The 18,369-nt window shown below is 51.9% G+C and overlaps 1 protein-coding gene across 3 annotated transcripts in view; it reads right to left on the bottom strand.

The window, feature by feature from the left end:
• The window catches only part of SAMD4B (sterile alpha motif domain containing 4B), a 37,067-nt gene that overhangs the window by 12,142 nt on the left and 6,556 nt on the right, over window positions 1–18,369 (bottom strand). For 2 of the 3 annotated variants that reach the window (XM_058675170.1, XM_058675168.1), the window contains 2 exons: window positions 11,248–11,647; window positions 3,056–3,205 (listed from right to left, as the gene is read on the bottom strand). In XM_058675170.1, the coding sequence (XP_058531153.1) occupies window positions 3,056–3,205; window positions 11,248–11,443 (346 nt within the window). In that variant the 5' untranslated portion in view covers window positions 11,444–11,647. The remainder of the gene's footprint in view (window positions 1–3,055; window positions 3,206–11,247; window positions 11,648–18,369) is intronic. The other variant, XM_058675169.1, reaches the window with a different exon arrangement.

The following is an 18,369-nucleotide window of genomic DNA, read 5'->3' as shown; positions in this document are numbered from 1 at the left end:
CTACAGATGGGGAGTAATGACACAGAACAGCCAGAGGTGTCACTGTGGGCCTGCTCCGCCACCTGCTGGCCATGTGACCCAGAGCCAAGGGGGCCCAGCCCTGAGCCCTGCTGGTTGCCTCTGTAACCTGGGGCTGATGACTGCACTAAGACAGGCAAGGTACCTGCCCACCGGCATAGAAATAGGGAAGGGCCCAGCATGGCAGCCTAGCAGCTAAAGTCCTTGCCTTGAAAACATTGAGATCCCATTTGGGCTCCGATTCTAATCCAAGTGGCCTCACTTCCCATCCAGCTTCCTACTTGTGGCCTTGGAAAGCAGTCGAGGAAGGCCCAATGCCTTGGGACCCTGTACCCCCATGGGAGACTCAGAAGAGGGTCCTGGTTCCTGGCTTTGGATCGGCTCAGCTCTGGCAGTTGCAGCCGCTTGGAAAATGCCCCTTCAAAAAATTTTTTTTAATTTGAAAATAGACTTACAATAAGAGAGGGACAGAGGCAGAAAGATCTGTCTGCTGGCTCCCAAATGATCACAACTGCCAGGGCTGGGCCTGGCTTAAGCCAGGAGCCTGGAATCCCATCGGGGTCTCTCACATGCGTGGCAGGGACCCAACTACTCAGGCCATTTTCCGTTACTTTTTCGGGCACACAGCAGGGAATCAGATAAGTGGATGATGTAGGACTCAAACTGTCAATCCTATGGGATGCCACCATCACAAAAGAAACATTTAAACCACTGTGCCATAACACAGGCTCCAGAAAATGTCCCTTCTGTAATCTTTTCTCGTAATCACCCACTTAGAAATCTGTGACCTGTGCAGCACCTGCTAGCATATGCAAGAACTGGGTATAGGGTGGGCTGGGCTGCAGCATTCACCAGCATTCATAACGGCCAATTCTGCGGGGGCAGAATAGGCCAGGTAAGGGTCTAACAGCTGCTGGAATGGATGAGATCTGGGTCTGGGAGTGTGTCTAGTGGGGGAACTCTCCTGGCGGGTGATAGTTCCCGGGCAAGGCTGCTCCGTGGGTCAGCAGGGTGTGGGCTGGCTCTGTGGGGGTGGTGGCGGACCAAGCAGGGCTGAGCCAAACCACAGCACACTGGTATGTGCAGGAGCCAGGATGGCATGCAGGACTATCATGCTTATAATTCTGAATAACTACCAGGGATGGGGGAATCCTGGGCAGGATTAGGCCACAGCACCCATCAGTGAGAGTTGGGACCGGGAGCAGGTCAGGCCAGGCCAGGCTGCAGTATCTGATGGCCAAGGCCAAGACAGGGGATGAGCTATGCTGGGCTTCGTTGGAGCAACCACTGGCACTTGTACATTCTCTGGCTGAGAGCAAGTCTGTTCGGGAAACTAAGGGGATGCCCTGGCTGGGCTGAGGTTCCCATAGAGACAGCCAGAATAGGGGTGGTGAAATGGGCTGAACATGGCTGTAGCATCCCTTGGCATGAGTGTGGAGTGGGCCTAGGGAAATTGAGGGCAACCCTCTAATACACTGCAACTCCCACTGGTGAGTATGAAAACCAGTGCTGGGGATGGGCCTGGCTGGACAGGTGGTAGCACCCACCAGCATTACCGTGGGCTGGATCGTGGGGCTGGGTTAGGCTGCAGCACCCATTGATATGTATGAGAGCCAAATAAGATGCGGGACAGAGTGGACCAGTAGGCTGCATATACTGGCATGTGCCAAAACTGGAGCTCGGGGTAGACCTGGTAGGGTTTATTGTAGGTAGCTCCAACTAGGCCTGCAGTTTCTGTTGGTGTGCATGAGGCAGTGTGTGTGGTGGGTAGGGTTGGGCTGGGCCACACCATTCACTGGTTTGTGTACGAGATGGGGCTGGGGACAGAACAGCAACTACCAGTATGTGTAAACTGAAGTGGGTGACAGACAGCCGGACCCTGCATTGGCTGGTACACACAGGGTCAGGTCTGGGGTCACCTCTGGCGAGGTTTCTTTGGAGACCCACCCAACTGTAACACTGGACTCAAAACTCCAACCGCAGGCCTGGTGCAGTAGCCTAGTGGCTGATCTCGCTTTGCATATGCCAGGATACCATATGAGTGCTGGTTCGTATTCTGGCTGCTCCACTTTCATTTCCCTGCTTGTGGCCTGGAAAAGCAGTGGAGGATGGCCCAAGGCCTTGGGACCCTGCAGCCACCTGGGAGACCCGGAAGAGGCTCCTGGCTTCGGATCAGCTCAACTCCAGCTGCTGCTGCAGCCACTTGGAGAGTGAACCGGTGGATGGAAGATCTTTCTGTGTCTCTTCTTCTCTCTGTAAATCTGACTTTCCAATTTAAAAAAAAAAAAAAAAAAACTCTCTAAAAAAAGAACAAAACAAAACCTTTCAGCCCTGGGGAAAACCACACGATCTGTGGTCTGACCATGGAGTGCATGTGTCAGAACTGGGCCTCCTTAGCTGCTGGAGCCTGTGCAGTGGACAGCATGCCCAGATGCACATGGGGGACGTGTCGATCACTGAGGCTTGCAGAGGATATCTAGCACCATGGAGGGCAGAACAAATCAGACAATTCTCCCGGCCAAGCTTTCATAGCAAGCATTTGGTTGAGCAGAGATTCTAGGGTGGACTGAGCAGCCAATGAATCTTGGAAGGATTTCCTCAATCTTGTAGCGATGAAATCAGCATCTCAGAACTGTCGAAACCACGTAAACAGTACCCTTGGAACATGCGCCACATTGGGGATCCTAGGATGACATCGGTGGCCATTCCCCATCCCCGGGAACAGCCCTTTCTGCCCTTCCCTGCCCCTAGACAGAGTAAGGGGGGGAGGGGGAAAAGGAAGCAACTGTATCATCCACTTTCGCCAATATCTCAACCCTCCCGACTCTAATCAGATGTACACATGGGTATACATTCTTGTCAACTTTGTAAGCAACATCAAAAATAAATTTAAATATATAAAAAATTTCTTCTTCTAATTGGAAAACATTTTTAAAATCTGCTGCCTGGAATTCACATAAACTTTCCATTCTGGCAGCAGGTGTTTGGCTCATTGCTTCACCTGCCACCTGGATGTCCACTTCCCATCCTGCAGTACCTGGTTTGAGTCCCAGATAGTCTAATTGCAATCCACTTCCTGCCGATGTGTGTGCTCTCTGGGAGGCAAGGGATGCTGCATCAGATACTGGAGTCCCTGTCACCCCGGGGGGACCCAGACAGGGTTCCAAGTCCTGGCTGTGGTGAGTATCTGGGGAGTAAAACAGCAGACGGAAGATTTCTCTGCTATTCTCTCTCCCTTTCACATAAAATGTCTGTGGGGTTGGGGAGTAAGAGGGAAATAAAAGTGCAGTATATTGAAATTCTGCTTAAAACTGTAGCTTTACAGGCCCGGCGCAATAGCCTAGTGGCTAAAGTCCTTGCTAAGCATGCTCCGGGATCCCATGTGGGTGCCGGTTTGTATCCCAGCTGTTCCACTTCCCATTCAGCTCCCTGCTTGTGGCCTGGGAAAGGAGTAGGGTACAGCCCAAAGCCTTGAGACCCTGTACCCACACGGGAGACCCGGAAGAAGCTCCCATCTCCTGCCTTCGGATTCGCTCAGCTCTGGTCATTGTGGCCACTTATGAAGTGAACCAGCAGATGAAAATCTTTCTGTCTCTCCTCTCTGTAAATCTGACTTTCCAATGGAAAAAAAAAATGTAGCTCTATGAATCACACAAATTCTTAACTTGCAGTGATGTAAATTGTTCTTGGCCTGGGCCTCACCAACACCCACCCCCAGCTTCCCAGAGCAGCTTTGTTCAAGTCCCCAGAGACCAAACCATCCATCCACCCACCCGTCTGCAAGCCATGGCCATGGCACTGACCAGTGCTGCCGACAGCAGTGTCAGACAGCACTGACTGTGGGTCAGGCACTGTCCCCTCAGACTGTAATGCATGCGCTGCCCGGCCTCCTGGGCACCGGCATTCCCACCTTGCAGGGGAGGACACAGGCTTGGAGTGGTGAAGTCACTTCCCCGATGACAGCACTAGTACGTGAGGCAGGGCACGCCCAGTCCCAGTTCTGTGTGCTTTCAGAACCAGGAGGAGAGTGGAGCCACAACCTTCTATCTCCCCACTGCTTCTTTGCCAGCTTCCCAGAGAGTCCTTTGGGTCCTGGCTACTCCCAGCCGAGCAGCTGAAAGCACTCCCCCCCCCCCCACTGGAGAGCCTGCCCAGGCGGCACAGAGTTAGAGAGAGGCAGAGAAAGACCTTCCACCTACTGGTTCGCTCCCTAAATGAGCCAAGGTTTGCTGCTGGGCCATATCAGCCAGGAGCCCAGAACTCTGACTCTCTCATACGGGTGCAGCTTCTCACTGGGCCATCATCTGCTGCTTTCCCAGGTGCATCACCAGGGAATGTAAGCAGAGCAGCCAGGATTCAAAATGGCATGATGATATGGGATGCCAGCATCACAAGTGTCTGCTTAACACACTGTGCCACAATGCAGTCCCATCTAGTGTTCAGTTCTTGATGAGCCATAAAAAAGCAAGAGAGGGGCCTGGCACGATAGCATAGTGGTTAAAGTCCTCACCTTCAACACAGCAGGATCCCATATGGGCGCCAGTTCTAATCCCAGCAGCTCCACTTCCCATCCAGCTCCCTGCTTGTGGCCTGGAAAGCTGTCGAGTACGGCCCAGAGCCTTGTATCCTGCACCCGTGTGGGAGACCTGGAAGAAGCTCCTGGCTCCTGGCTTTGGGCTGGCTCAGCTCTGGCCATTGCTGCCGCTTGGGGAGTGAACCATCAGATGGAAGATCCTCTCCGTATCTCCTTCTCTCTGTTTATATCTGCCTTTCCAATAAAAATAAATCTTACAGAAAAAAAAAAAAAGCAAGAGGGGTATTAGGGACAGAAACTCAAGGTCTCGTATCCAGCCATGTTCTATGTTACACAGCTGCCTAGGCAGTAAGCTCCCTCCTGTTTCAAACAGGGCTCGCAAAGCTGCAGAGAGCCCTGAGGCAGAGGACGGTACCAAGCTCCTGGCATAGTCTGCCTTCAGGAAGCCCTTGGCAGGGACTCAGCCAGGGGCACTGCCCCTCCCCCAAGCAGGCAGCCTGCCTCTTCGGCCCTGCCCTGGCATTCTCAGCGGTGGTGGAGGCCTTGCAGGATAGCCAGAGGCATCTGGGACAGAAAGAAGCCTTGTCTAGTCCCTCCCCCACCCCACAGTACTGCCAGGACTCCAGGGCTAAGGGACACAGCCTCTTCTCTGGTACTGCCAGGGGACATGACAGAACAGCCCCAAGGGTTGGGCTCAACAAAGGACCTTGTTCTACTTCCAAGAGAAAGGGGAAAGTGCTTTGGGCAACTGGAGGCTGAACTCCGGGTGAAGTGTGTGTGTTCACGTGTCTGTGGTGTGTGCGATGGTGCTGGAAAGGGTGGACCTCCGGGACTGGGAAGCGTCAATGGGAACTGGAAGTGGCCCAAGGAAGGGCACAGCCTCAGCCCAGCTGAGGGCTGAGCCCAGCTGGGGCTGCTGAGGACGGGTGCCAGGTGGAAAGGGAAAGTCAGCTTCCTGCACCGAGTGCAGGCCCAGCAGGAGCCTAACCCACACCTGCACAACTGAGCTGCGTGGCTCCCTGGAAGGCAGTAGGGTCTCTGTGAATCCAACCTACCTCCTCTGGAATCTCCCCAGTCTCGGGCCCTAACAGAGGGTGATTAGGAGCTGAAGTTCAACAGCAAACCTGCCTGGTTTCAAAATCCTGTTCTACCTTGGCCACCGTGGTTGATCTAACAGTGGACCAGGATTGTAACTTCTTTTGAACCTTTCTTTCCCCCCTTGTTATGGGGGTAGTGAAAGTGCCCCCTACATCACAGAGCTGTTGTAAAGAGGCAATGGGACGGGCCCGGCGGCGTGGCCTAGTGGCTAAAGTCCTTGCCTTGAACGCCCTGGGATCTCATATGGGCACCGGTTCTAATCCTGGCAGCTCCACTTCCCATCCAGCTCTCTGCTTGTGGCCTGGGAAAGCAGTCGAGGACGGCCCAATGCCTTGGAACACTGAACCCGCGTGGGAGACCCGGAAGAGGTTCCAGGTTCCCGGCTTTGGATCGGCGCGCATCGGCCGTTGCGGCTCACTTGGGGAGTGAATCATCGGACGGAAGATCTTCCTCTCTGTCTCTCCTCCTCTGTGTATATCTGACTTTGTGATAAAATAAATAAATCTTAAAAAAAAAAAAAAAAAAAGAGGCAACGGGACAATTATGTAAAGCGCCTGGCACATTCTCTTGGATGAAGACCTAGAGCTAGTGCTGTTCCAGGCCCAGGGGAGCAGTTCACGGAAGACAGGAAGCACATTCAGAGCCCCCTTCTGGAGTGTCTCAGCGGGAGTGGGAAATTTTATGCAGTTATTTACTAAACACAGACATATCTCCGGTTCCCTGAAGCTAGCGGCACACCAAACAGTGATGAAATTCTGGGGGTAGGCGGAGGGGGAATGCCGTGACACCAGTGGGCTGCACCCCAGGCTCTGCAGACCTGGCGAGGCTGGGGGAGGACGAGTGCCTTCCTTAGCTGCTGTGACCACAGAAACAGGGCTCGTTGGAGGGGTCAGAGCTAAGCAGGTCATGACCCAGGTCCTAGGAAAGCACAGGAGCCAGAGCCAGGGCCGACCGGCTGCTTTAAGAGCAAAGCCTTTTTATGTGATGTGCTGGGCTGTTGCCACAACCGGGGCAGCCTCAGGCACCAGTCAGAGGGGCTGGGCCTCCTTGCCTCAGCCTGGCTCCCAGATGTGGGGGAGGAGCGGGGGGCTCACATTTTTCTTGGATGAACTGTGTCAGCACAGCCTGAGCATGGAGGGTGGAGGCATCAGGGCTGCACTCTGCTGACTCACTCACTTCGGCCCCCTCCTGACCTCAGTTTCCTCACCCAGAATCAGTCAGCCAGGGGAGGAGGAGCCCAACTCTGCTAGATGCAGGTCTGACTCAGAGGACAGGCGGCAGGAAGAAAAGGCCAGGACCAGGGAGGGAGACAGAGTCCTGCCCCTACTCCTGTCCGCAGGAACATCAAATCAGCAGTGTGGAAAAGACAGAGCCAGGCTTCCTGGCCCAGCTCCCAACAGGCAGGGAATAGAGCACCGGGAGCGGGACCAGGATGGGCACAGGGGGCTCCTCACGCCCTGTGCTGAAGACCCCTGGAGTTGGGTTTTCTCTGGCTGGTTGCTGTGTTTTTCAGTTCCAGGCTGCTGCCTCGGGGCCATCTGGGCTGCAGCACTTCCCTCCACCCTTTCAGCTTCGTGAGCAAAGACACGGCCCAGACAGTGCAGCCACACAGCAGGTCATGTGACGGCATCCTCAGCACCGCCTGGAAGCCCTCAGAGTCAGCATCAGGACCAGGAGAACAGGTGCTCACTGGGTGTCTCCAAGAGTCAGCTGGAGATCTTTCAATCTCCGGGAACAGCACCTAGACCTTAGGCCTCATATTACTGTTAGAAAGTCCCTGAGGGATCGTGGCTCAGAGCCAGTGCTGGGAAACCCTGGCCTAGGTCAACCCCTCTGTACCCTCCGTCTCACCTCAGGAGATAAGCAGGTTGGCAACTCTGACCCAAATCCAAACCCAGGGTGTCTCTGGAGAACTGGGCGAGGCAGCAGGGTTGGGAGGGTGGAAACAGGAACGGAGTCTGCCTCCCTGATCAGGGCTTCGGTCTGGGGGGATCTAGAAGGGAGGGAGCGCCCCAGGTTCTAGTGGGCAGCTCTCTGGTGGGGTAAGTATGTTCACTGGGCAGAGGGGGGTAGATTTCTGAGAGCCCTCCAACACACAGGAAGAAGTCTGACCCATGAGAAGGGCGAGGCTTCCAGAGAGTGGCACGTGCAGCTGTGGTTTTGCCTTCTTTGGCACATTGTTCCAGGTTTACTGAAAGTACCCTGCTGTGCAGATGGGAGGGGGCAGGACTGACCCAGGCCACAAGAGCCACTAGGAGTGGTAGAGCTGGATCCCGAGCTCCAGGGTGGCCCGACTCCTTGTCATGTGCCTGCCAAGTGAATCATGCAGCAAGGCACAGCCTCTCACCGCCTGGGAGGCTCTCAGGCCCAGCTTCTTGGGATTCTGACTTGGCTGGGGACAGTGGCAGTCATCTGCATTTCAAGTTCCACTGGCTGCGCCTTGGATGATTCTGACAATGCTGCAAGGAGCAGTGCCAGGAACAGGAGTGACAGCTCCCTCCGCCAGGCCCTCAGGCCCAGGGAGCAGGCCCTTCCTTGAAGGACTGGGTGGGACTGCGAGGGGGGGCCTCTGGGGTATTAGGAAGAAGGCGGTCAAGGGCCTACAGCGTCACTGCGGATCACTTTTCCCTCACGTTGCGATGTGTCTCAGTGTTGGCAGGCTTCAGCTGATTCTGGAATACACCAAGGCCCTGCCTTCCTTCCTAAGCTTCCTTACCTCTCTACCCATTAAACCACCAGCTTGCTCCTGTTCTCACATTCTGACATGGGGTTGTGGAAAAAGACTGATTCATTAAAAATGAGACAAAGATAACCAACTGGTTATCTTTAACCAGAGTTTTGGTCTTATTTACACTGGGCTTTAAATTCAGTTCTCCAAAAATCACAGAAATTTAGTTTTGTAATCAATGTTCCATTCTGATGACTAACATACAATTATACCTTATACTGAGCTAGATCACTTAATAAAACCATCTCCATAGAAAATCTAAACCATTGAGTCCTACTCAGAACATGTTCACTGTATCATGACTCAGAATGGTTTTAAATAGCATATATTCCAGATAACTGAATACCACCGATTTCTGAAAACAGATCTGTATAGTAATACATAATGTTCAAATAAAATACAGTCCTAATGTAGGGAAAAAAACAAACCTCGATTCACATGTTTGCCACTCAGCTAGCTGCACACCTGTCCTTGGGTTGGCATGACCCCCAGTAGCCTGAGCGGGCATCGGCAGTGTCTTTCAAGGCAATGTGAACAGATTTTTTTTTACCTGCACACACCTCCTGACTAGCAGGGCCACAGAATTCTAGGACTGTATCCTAGAGGTGCTGGGAGGCCACTCAACTCACTCCAGCACTGTTTGCAGGGACGAGACCAAAAAACACATAGTCGAGCCTATGAGCAAGGACTCCAAAGTCCAATTTGAATTCTAATTCTGATCAATCAGACCATTCAGAGCAAGACATTTAACTTCTCCAAACCTCAGTCTCCTCATTTATAAAATGGTACAGCAGCATAAATGATCTTAAAGCACTGTTGTAAGGGTCACACTCATGCTAAAGGTGGAGCACCACTTGGCATACCGCAAGGCCCTACAATGTGACCCGCTCTCTATGACACAGCCATGAACAACAATGAGACAGACACAGAGGTGCAGACCGGCAGCCAGCCTTCACAGCACCATGGTGAGCTGAAACCAGCCAACTAGGGAAGATGTACACTGCTCAACTGCTTGTGCTCAAACTCCTGAAACACTGACAAAGCTGGAAGAAGAACAGGGATGTGCCTCCACACACACAGAACTCATACATGGCAATAACAAACTGGGAACATGGGCCACCCCTCCTTGTCATTTTCTGTATTTTACTACAAGTCCTAAAAAGACAAAAAGCAGGGCCCAGCGGCGTGGCCTAGCGGCTAAAGTCCTCGCATTGAACGCACCGAGATCCCATATGGGCACCGGTTCTAATCCTGGCAGCTCCACTTCCCATCCAGCTCCCTGCTAGTGGCCTGGGAAAGCAGTCGAGGACGGCCCAATGCCTTGGAACACTGCACCCATGTGGGAGACCCGGAAGAGGTTCCAGGTTCCCGGCTTTGGATCGGCGCGCATCGGCCCGTTGCGGGTCACTTGGGGAGTAAATCATCAGACGGAAGATCTTCCTCTCTGTCTCTCCTCCTCTGTGTATATCTGGCTGTAATAAAATGAATAAATCTTAAAAAAAAAGAAAAGACAAAAAGCAGAACCTAACGGTGCTCTGTAACAGCAATACACACTGCTGGGGACGCTGCTGCACAGCCAAAACCACCATCGGAGGCTACTCAGCCAGGAGGACGACAGTGTAGGAATCATGACCCAGACAGACTGACTTATAACGGAAAGCCACACCACTCAGAGCTCCCTGCCCTTGGGGCTAGAGAAGAGGGGAGCCCTTCTTGGCGGGGGGACAGCAGGGGAACAGTGTTGAGCCCTGAACTGCTGCCTCTGGGTTTGCCCTCCCCGCCTGCCATGTGGGTCTGGGCACCAGGCCATGTGACTCCTGTCCAAGCAGCTCACAGCCAGGTTTCTTTGATTCACACACAGAAGTTCAACAGGGGCCAGCGTTGCGGCATAGCGGGCAAAGCACTGCCTGCAATGCTGGCATCCTGGACGGGCACTGGGGAATGAAAAAAACAAAAAAACAAACCAAAGGCTCACTGTCACCAATGCCTGGGGCTCTGGGCTCCCACCAGTTTGTCCCAGCCTTCATCGCCAGCACGGAGGCCAGCAGCACCTGGCGAGGCCCATGGAGAAATAGATGAGGCACAACAGACATGACGGGCGGATATCGGGTATCCACGCACACCAAGTTCTGCCCTGAGGGCTGCACTGCAACCTCACACCCACCCTATACGGCAGACATCAGCAACATCTTGATCTTACAAAGAGGGAACCGAGGTTAAACTACTTGGTTATGTGGTTAAGTGAAAACCTGGGATTAAACCTAAGCAGCCTGACTTGAAGCCCATTGAAGAACACTGTTTTCAAAGTTCATCTGTAAGTAAAGTCCGTACTGTGCTTGCAGTCAAGGTTCAGTGTGAGCTGTGAGGATGAGAAGAAAAGTGGGAAGAGACGTGGTGCCAAGTTCAGACAAACCCTGCATGGAGCCTGTTGGCCCCCTGCCCGGGGCTTTCAGGTATCCGCTCAGCTTCCTTTCTACTGGTTTCTCTGTTTCCCACCCATCACTGGAATCCACAGCTGTCCAGCCAGGCCCATGGAGGCCTTGATGGCCTTAGATAAGCTCTAGAGAATCCTGGCTCACCTATCCCTATGCGGAGCTCACAAGACACAAGAGTACCTCCCTATGATTATAGAAGTCCCATCAAAAACGCTAGCTGAAACCAAAACTCTCCTGTTCAAGCCTCAAGTGCAACCTCACTTTGGGACTGAACACTATTGTAGGCTGACTTGTCAATTTTGGAAGAATTCTGATGTTCCCCTCTTCCCCCCATCAAGCTTGCAAGTCCCATTTCTCAGCCTCGCCATGGGGTCAGCCTCCTCAGCCTGCCCCCTCCGCTGGACAGGCTCCCATCACCGGGGGTGAGGACTCACCAGCACTGTTGGCTTCCGACTCCAGCAGGTGGAGGTCACTGCATTCCGCCAATGAGTGCTCCAGGCAGAGCTGCAGGAAGCGAGCCTGGGTACGGGTGACCCGCTTCAGAAGAGACAGCAGGGCTACTGTCTGCTCACACTCATTCCAGCCTTTGAACCAGCCAGCGAGGATGCCCACCTGGTCTCGGAACATCATGGTGCCGGGCCTGGGGCCAGGGTTGGGGGGACGGCGGTGGCAAGGGCCAGCGCCGTCACATGGTCTCGGCTCTGGGCTCCTGCTCCCTCTCCCCTGGGGGCCAGGGCTCGAGGATGTTCCCTGGCGTGGTAGCAGAGGGCGGTGAGGGGAGGAGCGAGCGTGTTCACATTGGGGGTCTTGATCCAGCCACGTCCCTCCAGACTCCTGGAAAGGGAAACAGAAGGGTCAGAGAGCACGAATGGGCGAAGCCCAGTGAGTGCCGGCCAGCGGTGCCATGGAGTCTGCAGGACTTCCTCTCTCAGGGGATTTACTCTGCTAAACTTCTGGGAGAAAGGTGAAGCCAGCGTGAAGGACACCTGAGGGACTACCAGGCAGATGCTACTCCTCACAGCTGGCTGTTTGCAGGGACAAAGGGAATGGAACCTGAGCAGCAAGTAGGCAGCTGGCACTGGGATGCAGTGGCATAAACCTCCTCTTGCGACACCAACATCCACAGCAGAGACCCGGATGCTCCACTTTGGATCCATCTCCTCGCTCACGTGCCTGGGAAGGCAGTGGATGCTGGCTCAGGTGGATGGGAGTTCCCGGCTCCTCTTCAGCCTGGCCCAACCATAGATACTGCAGGCACTGGGGAGTGAACTAGCACACAGTTCATTTCTCCTTCTCTCTCCCACTCTTGTCTGCAAGCAAATTTAAAAAAAAAAAAAAAAAAAAAGCCAACAAAGTCAGAAAATATTTTTCAGAAATGGAAACTAAGAAAGGTTGAGCACTATGGGAAAAGACCCAGAGTAACGGAGCTCTGACCTTGATGACACGACTCAGCACAGGGCCATGGGCATACCCCCTGAACCTGCTGGTCTCTGGCCACCTCTGCAAGTTGGACAGAATGACTGTTCATCTGCTGAACTATTTTTTTTTAAGATTTATTTACTTTTATTGGAATGTCAGATATACAGAGGAGGAGAGACAGGAAGATCTTCTGTCTGATGATTCACTCCCCAAGTGGCCACAACAGCTGCAGCTAGGCTGATCTGAAGCCAGGAGCCCAAAGCCTCCTCCAGGTCTCTCACACGGGTGCAGGTTCCCAAGGCTCTGGGCTGTCCTTGAACTGCTTTCCCAGGCCGCAAGCAGGGAGCTGGATGGGAAGTGGGGTTGCCAGGATTAGAACCGGTGCCCATGTGGAATCCTGGTGCATGCAAAACGAGGACTTTAGCTACTAGGCTACCACATGAGGCCCTTACTTGCTGACTTTTTAAGGCCCACAATACTAGGCTGGAAGTGAATGGTAGAGGGGTGACGTGAGCACAGATCTGGGATATGTGAACAGCCATCTGATCAGCAACTGGCTAGCTATCTGTGAACCCTGAGGCACTGGAATGGACACGTTATTTCAGATCAACAATAAGGGATGGCTATTTGGTGCAGCAGTTAAGTTGCTGCTTAAACACCTGCAGCCTCTACTGTCATGCCTTGGTTTTGTCTTGGCTTTTCCACTTCTGCTCCATCTTCCTGCTAACGTAATCCCTGGGAGGTTGTGATGGTGGTTCAAGTACTTGGGTCCCTGTCCTACATGTGGGAGACACAAATTAAGTTCCAGGCTCCTGGCCTGGGCTGTTGTTGCATGGATCTGGGGAACCAGGGAATGAAAGGTCTTTCTCTGCTAAAGTAAAACTTATTAAAAAGGAAAGAAAAGATCCTCAACAGATTGAGAGAATCCCAGCCTTAGATCCTTCTCTCCCAGTTGTCTTCTTCATCCCCCCGAGGGCTGCTCCAGAACCAAAACCTCTGGCTTGGGATGGTCTCTGGGTTTCCAGAGTCACCAGCCTGTCATCTAGACTCCAGGGAGCCAGATGGATGTCACCTGAGAGGAAGAGACCAGAACAGCCAAGCAAGTAAGTGTCCAAATTCTGCTTGAGGCATGAACCACAACGAGGTGGTTTCCACCAGACAAACAACAGGCTTATTCTTCAGCTCACTGGTTTCTTGGCTCTCTCCTGAAGTCTTTTTCTAAGTGACTCAAACTGCAGGTTTCCACTTATTTCCTGTCTGCCCCTCCTGCAACTGGTACCCTTGGTTCCATCCCCATCTGGCTGCCCAAGGACTGAAGCTCCTTGGCCTGAGACCTCTACACAAAGACCTCCTGACCCCGGCTGACTCAGGTCTCAGGGAGCTCCTCCCACCTCCTGGAACTGCCAGTAACTAGGACTCACCTCACTGGACCCCTGCGGGACGCCAAGTAGAGCAAACTGGCCCCGCTGCCAATCCCAGGAAATTTTAGGAAAAGGTGTAAGGGAAGAGGAAGCCTTGCTCCAAGGTAAACAAGCTCTCAGTAATCTTTTTAAAGGGGAAATCAGATGTCTAGATGGCTTAAAATCCAAAAATGACTTCCACTTGCACTAACCCTAACGCTGTCTGGCCTAGAGGCCCCTGCAAGGACCCCTAAGGTCTTTCCAACTTCATCTTACACTAATCTCTTGTCCAAAGAAGACCTCTTTCCCCAGGGGCTGTCATTCATTGCCTTAAAAAGAACAAATCTAACCCACCCCATCTAACACTCTCACCCTTACTCACACAACTGATGCTACTTCATTTCCTTTACACAACCTGGAATCTTCAAACATCTTTTTTTCTTTTAAAAATTTATTTATTTTACTTGAAAGTCAGAATTACGAAGAAACAAAGACAAAGATCTTCCGTCTGCTGGTTCACCCTCCAAATAGCCGCAACAGCTAGAGCTGGGCTGATCCGAAGCCAGGAGCCAGCAGTTTCCTCTGGATCTCCCACGTAATTTCAGGGGCCAGGTCCTTGGGCCATCCTCCACTGCTTTCCCAAGCCTCAAGCAGGAAGCTGGATGGGAAGTGGAGCAGCCAGGACTCGAACTAGCATCTACATGGGATGCTGGCTCTACAAAGAACTAGCTTGCTAAGCCACTATGCCAGCCCCAAGATATTGTTCTTCCGGTAAGTTCCCCAAGCAGGAACTACATAGTACTAAAACAGTGCTAGGAAGAAACACCAATATGCATCTGTTGCATGAATGGGGAGCTAGGCAAGAAGACGATGTGGAAGCCACACTTGGGATTTCTACAGCCGTGGAGATGATAGGAGGAACAGCTTACAGGATGAGAAGGGATGAGAAACTTGAAGGCACTGAAAAAATCACCCCCCAAAGAGAAGACTCAAAGGGAAGGAGATAACTAGCCATGAATGTCTGAAGAGGTGGCACACAGGAGGGAAATTAGATTTGTTCTTTTACACCAGGGTAGAAGGTTAACAGGTGATACGGGAAATGCTGAAAGTCAAGAAACGTTCAGCTCTAGTTCTGTTCTCGCCATTGATTCATTCTGATTTGAAGTCAGTCTATTTTCCTTCTCTAAAACATGGAGGTGAAGCAAGTGGCCTAGCTCAGACAGAGCATGCCAGTTTACCTCACAGGCCAAGTGAGTTGGGGAGAGGCTGCAGGAGCACTTAGCAGAAGGATCCAGAAGAAATGGAGCTATGGGGATATCCCTCAGCAGAATCAGCACTAAAATTTTTGCTAAATTAATTTTAAAATTTCATTGCTTCCAACTTAATTTTTTTTTTTTTTTTTATTGGAAAGGCAGATATACAGAGAGGAGAGAAAGAGAGGAAGATCTATTGTCCGATGATCCACTCCCCAAGTGGCCAAAACGGCCAGAGCTGAGCTGATCTGAAGTCAGGAGTCAGAAGCTTCTGCGTTTCCTATGCAGGTACATGGTCCCAAGGCTTTGGGCCGTCCTCCACTGCTTTCCCAGGCCGCAAGCAGGGAGCTGGATGGGAAGCAGGGCTGCCAGGATTAGAACCAGCGACCATATGGGATCCCGGTAGGTGCAAGGTGAGGACTTTACTTCCCAATGCCCACAACAGAAGGGCTCAGCCAGGCCAAAGCAAGGGGCAGCCCTCATGTAGACAGCAGGGACCCAAGAACCTGGGCCACCATCTACTTTGTTCCCAGGGCTGGGACAGAAGTGGAGGGAAGACTCAAACCAGCACTCCAGCAGGAGATACTGGCTTCACAGTCCGTAGCTTAACACAGTCCACCCCAATGCTGGCCCCTCAAATCACTAATCCTTTTCCACTTCAAGAGTTCAGCCCAATGGTTAAGACACTGCTTCAAACACCCAATGCCAGGCCTGGTGCAGCAGCCTAGTGGCTGAAGTCCTTGTCATGCCAGTGCTAGAATTCCATATGGGCACCAGTTTGTGTCCTGGTGGTCCCAACTTCCCATCCAGCTCCCTGCTAGTTGACGACAGCCCAAAACTTTGGGACCTGCACCTGTGTGGGAGACCAGGAAAAGGCTCTGGGCTCCTGGTTTCAGATTAGCTTAGCTCTGGCTAAGTAAGTTGCAGTCACTTGGGGAGTGAATCATCAGATAGAAGATCTTCCTCTCTGTCTTTCCTCCTCTCTACATATCTGACTTTCCAATAATAATTACATAAATAAATAAATCTTAAAAAACAAAACAAACAAATAAAAAACACCCATTATCCACATGTCACACTGGCGTCCCTGGTTCAAGTCTCAGTCCTTCTGCTTCTGATCCAGCTTCTTGCCAACATGCACCATGGGAGGAAGGGGATGACTCCAATAGCTGCGAGTTTGTAAACAGTTGAAATTAAAATACTGCAACTTTCTCATGAACTTTGTAAAGCTCCCTTTTAAGCGTATAGCACAGTGGTAGGGAATGTCCAGTCTGCGGCCTGTATAAAGCCTGTGAAATTATTTCACCGTGCCCTGCCAAGACAGCTGCAGGTACAAACTATATTGCTGGGGCCAGCACCATGGCTCAATAAGCTAATCTTTTACCTTCAAGCGCTGGCATCCTACATGGGTGCCAGTTCATGTCTTTACTGCTCTACTTCCCATCCAGCTCCCTGCTTACGGCGTGGGAAAGCAGTGGAGGATGGCTTAACGACTTGGGCCCCTGAACTCACGCTGGAGATCTGGAGGAAGCTCCTGCTCTCGGACTAGCTCATGTATTGCCGTGTGCCATTTAGACAGTGATCTTTCCCTCTGTCTCCTCTCCCCTCTCTGCCTTTGCAAAAATAAATAAACCTTAAAAGAAAAAAGAAGGAATTGCATTGCTAGCACGATTCAGTAAATCTACAGCAGGCTAACTTTCAAATTAACAGTTTTGTTTGGCCCATGAATGATGTCACAAATACTCACACGTCCTCTGGCAGAAAAAAAAAATTCCAGTCTTGGTTTAGAAAAATGTGTAGAAGAATACACCCTATTTACATTGTTAGCTTGGAGAGATGGTAATTATTAACACTCTATGTCACTTTGCGCCATTTCACTAGTTGCAAGTGAACCACTGGTATTTTTTATAACTATAAGAACTTAGGAGTCATTGTTGCGGCATAATGGGCAAAACCAATGTCTCCAGTGCCACTATCCCACGTGGGCACCGGCTTGGGTCCTGGCTGCTCCACTTGTGATCCAGCTCCCTGCTAATGTGCCTGGAAAAGCAGTGGAGGATGGCCCACATGCCTGGGCCCCTGTACCCACACGAAACACGGATGAAGCTCCTGGGTTCTGGCTTTGGTCCGACCCGGCCACTGGGGGAGTAAAACAACAGATGGAAGATTCTCTTTCAAAGAAATACATCAAACTTTAAAAGAAAAATAATTAAAAAACAAAACAAAAAACCCACAACCTTAATACTGCCTTCTACTTCCTGACTGAGTCGGAAAGAGCACTGTGATGAACTATCAGCTAACGATCAGCGCTGTCCTGGACACAGGACAGACGGGCAGCAGCTCACGTGCCTGAAGAAACAAAATCCCTTTCCTTCAGAGCTCCTGCACTTTGTGGCTTCGAGTACTGAGGAGGCAGCAGCTGCCTCAACATAAGGAAGAATTTTAAATTGCATCTGTCCCAGAATGTGGAGGGCTGCCATGTGAGGAGGTAATGAGGCCCGTGGCTGCTGGAAGTGGTCAAGTGGAGGCTGGCCCAACATCCTCAGGGAGTGGGAGGGATTCCTTCACTGGGTGGCAACTCCTGAGAGGGAAGGCCATGTTACTATTTCAGAGAGAACATCTGTGACGTGAGGTTGGCTATGCCAACAGCACTGACAGCAAAATGATGACCCAATCCACAAACAGACCCAAGTCGTGCCTTCTTCCCTAACTTCATTTACCGGTTGTTACGTTTCCTAAGCAGCAGTGCTGTACTCACCAAGTGAGCTGATGACGAGCCACAGAGCCAGCCTCTTGCCTTAAGCCCAGTGCTGGGGACAGAAGAGGGTCTCAAAACATGTTTACAAGGCCAGGCTTTGGGGCAGGCTCACTGGTGGGAACTACGCTGAGTGGGGGCAGCCCTGGCTATCTGAAAGGAGAAGTCACTGCTCAGCTCTCAGCCATGACAGCCAGGTGGGAACGTGGGTCTCATTCTGTCACGTCTTACAATATTTTTCAAAGAACTGGAAATCTGGCTTTTAGAAAAAATTGGGGCAAACACTGCCTAGCAGGTTAAGCCATCATTTGCAGCGCAGGCATTCCATTACCAGAGAGCTGGTTTAAGTCTCCACAGCTCCCCTGATGCCCCTGGGAGACCCCAGTCAGTGGCCCGAGTGGCAGGGGATGCTGTTGCCTTCGTGGGAGATCTGGATGACGTTGGCAGCTCCTGGCTTGCCCCGGCCCAGTCCTGGTTGTTGCAGCCACTTGGGAAGTCAATCAGTAAATAGAATACCTCTCTGTCTCTCCCTCCTTCTCTGTCACCTTTTCAAGTGAATAAATAAAATCAAGTTTCATTTTCTAATAATATTGGAATGTGATTCATATTAAAGCAGCAACACTGGGCCCAGCACAGTAGCCTAGTGGTTAAAATCCCTGCCATGCATGGGCCAGGATCCCACATGGGTGCTGCTCTGTGTCCCGGCTGCTCCACTACCCATCCAGCTCC

This window comes from Ochotona princeps, chromosome 16, assembly GCF_030435755.1.
Source record: "Ochotona princeps isolate mOchPri1 chromosome 16, mOchPri1.hap1, whole genome shotgun sequence".
NCBI lineage: Eukaryota > Metazoa > Chordata > Mammalia > Lagomorpha > Ochotonidae > Ochotona > Ochotona princeps.
This window is presented reverse-complemented; position numbering and strand designations above follow the sequence as displayed.